Source organism: Opisthorchis viverrini, assembly GCF_000715545.1.
Source record: "Opisthorchis viverrini unplaced genomic scaffold opera_v5_504, whole genome shotgun sequence".
Taxonomy (NCBI): domain Eukaryota; kingdom Metazoa; phylum Platyhelminthes; class Trematoda; order Opisthorchiida; family Opisthorchiidae; genus Opisthorchis; species Opisthorchis viverrini.
In genome coordinates, this window is record NW_008752164.1 from 3,103 (window position 1) to 6,445 (window position 3,343).

Below are 3,343 nucleotides of genomic sequence, written 5' to 3' on the forward strand. Positions count from 1 at the left end.
TGCATTTGACCTAGTTTGCATCCGGATACTGTTCACGTCCAGTCATCGAGACGATTGGCTGATCTACGGTAAAGTATTTTTCTGGTTTACCAATGAACAAACCTCACGCACGCGTAACTTTGATTGGCCGGCTGAACGGCCACAGCTACAGCTATAAGTACGGGGTGATTTACGAAATTAAATACATAAGAGTAAAAACCAGTTTTCTGTATGCTCGCAAATCTGTTCTCTCCTATACTCAAAGTTGACTGAGGAACGACACAGTTGGATACGTTGGATATGTACAACAACTCATCCTCACCGTTTTCTGATGCCGCTGTTTGGTTGTACTCTGTGGTACCTCCTATCCTGCTACTCATCGGAATACCCGGGAATTTGATTTCCTTTGTTATCTGGTCCAGACGTATCACATCCACTCTTGGTTCCACGAGTCTTTTCCTCTCAGCCATGAGTTTGACAGACGCTTACGTTCTTCTTCATGGCTGTTCACGGCAGTGGTCGATAGGATTATCAAACCGCCAGTTTGATCTCAGAACATTCCTTGGTTGTAAATGCCCACTGTTCCTCTTTACATTCAGTAGTGACCTATCAACGTGGATTATTGTGCTTTTGTGCATTGAGCGTGTTATCTGCACCTGGGAACCGATCAAGTTTAGACAGATATGCCGGCTCAGGAACGGAAGTGTTGCACTAGCACTAACCATAATTGTTCTAGCCGGCGTGAATTTACACTTTTTCTGGACAGTTTTGGTCATCGAGGACTCTTGTGATCCGAAAGCCGAATACAATGAGTTTGCAAATTATTGGCACTATTTGTGTATCCCTTTTGGAATGTGTTCATCAGTGTGTGTGAAGATGTCTCACTGTAAACAGATCAGGGAATTCCTGCAAACGAAACTCGGAGATCTAGCATTGGGCACAAAATGAGCACCGCAAAATAAACTCGCTGGGCATGTCAATTAGTCTAATTCCAAATAGCACACAAACCTACCTTTTGCGGGATCGATTCTCATCATCAGATCTATGCTTTAGTTATAGAATCAGAAACAATTTTCGTTTAGTCTCGTTTACAAACCGATTATCGCATTATCCGAACGCCTTTCTAGCATTCTCCAACAGTATTGCAACACAGCAACACTCAGATTCCGTTTCAAAGACACACAGTTCAACGACATGACACATCCGTAGCAGTCAAGACACAGTCAAACTTGTATCTACATGTACGACTAGGTGCGCTGAGGGTTTCTAACCAGCATACCCGAATGACGTCACAACATGTCACCTACTTTGTTTCGACAGAATCTAAATGCACAGTTTTGATCAAAAATTTAGATTTCAGTCTCCGATTTGCATCAACATGAAATAGGGTAATAAGAAAGGCGTAACTTTTTCTTGTATCCTGGGCGAATACTGCGATTCAGGGAAATATTGCGCAAGCTGAATGTTCATACATTAACGAGTGTTTTACAACCTGCATTTGACCTAGTTTGCATCCGGATACTGTTCACGTCCAGTCATCGAGACGATTGGCTGATGTACGGTAAAGTATTTTTCTGGTTTACCAATGAACAAACCTCACGCACGCGTAACTTTGATTGGCCGGCTGAACGGCCACAGCTACAGCTATAAGTACGGGGTGATTTACGAAATTAAATACATAAGAGTAAAAACCAGTTTTCTGTATGCTCGCAAATCTGTTCTCTCCTATACTCAAAGTTGACTGAGGAACGACACAGTTGGATACGTTGGATATGTACAACAACTCATCCTCACCGTTTTCTGATGCCGCTGTTTGGTTGTACTCTGTGGTACCTCCTATCCTGCTACTCATCGGAATACCCGGGAATTTGATTTCCTTTGTTATCTGGTCCAGACGTATCACATCCACTCTTGGTTCCACGAGTCTTTTCCTCTCAGCCATGAGTTTGACAGACGCTTACGTTCTTCTTCATGGCTGTTCACGGCAGTGGTCGATAGGATTATCAAACCGCCAGTTTGATCTCAGAACATTCCTTGGTTGTAAATGCCCACTGTTCCTCTTTACATTCAGTAGTGACCTATCAACGTGGATTATTGTGCTTTTGTGCATTGAGCGTGTTATCTGCACCTGGGAACCGATCAAGTTTAGACAGATATGCCGGCTCAGGAACGGAAGTGTTGCACTAGCACTAACCATAATTGTTCTAGCCGGCGTGAATTTACACTTTTTCTGGACAGTTTTGGTCATCGAGGACTCTTGTGATCCGAAAGCCGAATACAATGAGTTTGCAAATTATTGGCACTACTTAGATTTTGCAATCTATTCTTTCGTTCCCCTTGCACTTATGTTAATACTCAATTCCACAATCATATTACGCATACAAATGACACAAAAATCGATGAAACGAACATCTGCATCCGTGGACAATTCAGTAACCATACGGTCCCAGCATGACGGAAAGCCGTCAACTAACCACTCGCGTGCGACTGCGAGGTCGATGCGCATTCTGCGCACTGTGTCCTGCATGGCTATCTGCCATTTCACTTTGACCATGCCCATCGTACTTCATTTTCTATTCCAAGATAAATTTTGCTTGACCTCTTCTGGGGAATTCCTCTCACAATGCGACCTCGTTGAAGTTCTAGTCGTTTCCTTGCAGATGACAAACCACATGGTTCACTTCTTCATCTACTCGTTCACATCAAGTGTATTTGTGGCTGACTTGAGAAGAATGCTGGATGATGGATGTTCTGGTTACCGGTGAACAGTGATCAGTAAGCAGATCGACTCCCGGTTATTGATCGGTTGATTCATGGGTAATGAGTCATGTATTGTGTTCTCACAGAAAATCAGTGATCTTTCTACTGAAGATTTTGTTTTAAGTTGAAAGACATTGGAGTAAATTGTCAATCATATTTGGCAAATAAATTCAGGTGTTTTTGTAGCCTAGATGTTACGCCCTCAAGAAGTTGTCAGATAATTTGGAGTTCATGGAGTGCTGTCTATCACACGATGCTGACAAATCACACCGCGCTTCCAAGCCCGTCAGAAACCCCTTTAAAAATTTGGCTTCTCTGTTAGCGTTTTAAAGCTAAGTTACAAGAAAGCTCTCGTCTTCAGCCGACGTATGGCTGTCATCTCACTCGCGAGATGAAAAAGAACTCCGTTCTACATGGCCAAAGTAAAGCATAATTTTGAGGGACAATTTTTTGAAACGGTATTTTACTTACTCTTATGTCACGTTGATGCAGTTTAATTTCATCAAATGGTTAATCAGAGTGAAATAACTTTGGATCAGTAGGATAAGGCAAACACGTTACAAAAGTACATTGTCAGTTGGGTACGACCCTTTGACATGTAAGC

The 3,343-nt window shown here is 42.5% G+C and overlaps 1 protein-coding gene across 1 annotated transcript; it reads left to right on the forward strand.

Annotated features, from left to right (window-relative positions):
- Positions 1-264: 264 nt before the first annotated feature.
- Positions 265-2,744, forward strand: T265_15440 (hypothetical protein; the record flags this gene model as incomplete). Its single annotated transcript, XM_009178128.1, has 2 exons — positions 265-849; positions 1,737-2,744. 2 exons carry the CDS (start codon positions 280-282, stop codon positions 2,742-2,744), a joined length of 1,578 nt encoding a protein of 525 aa, XP_009176392.1.
- Between the last annotated feature and the right edge of the window lie 599 nt (positions 2,745-3,343).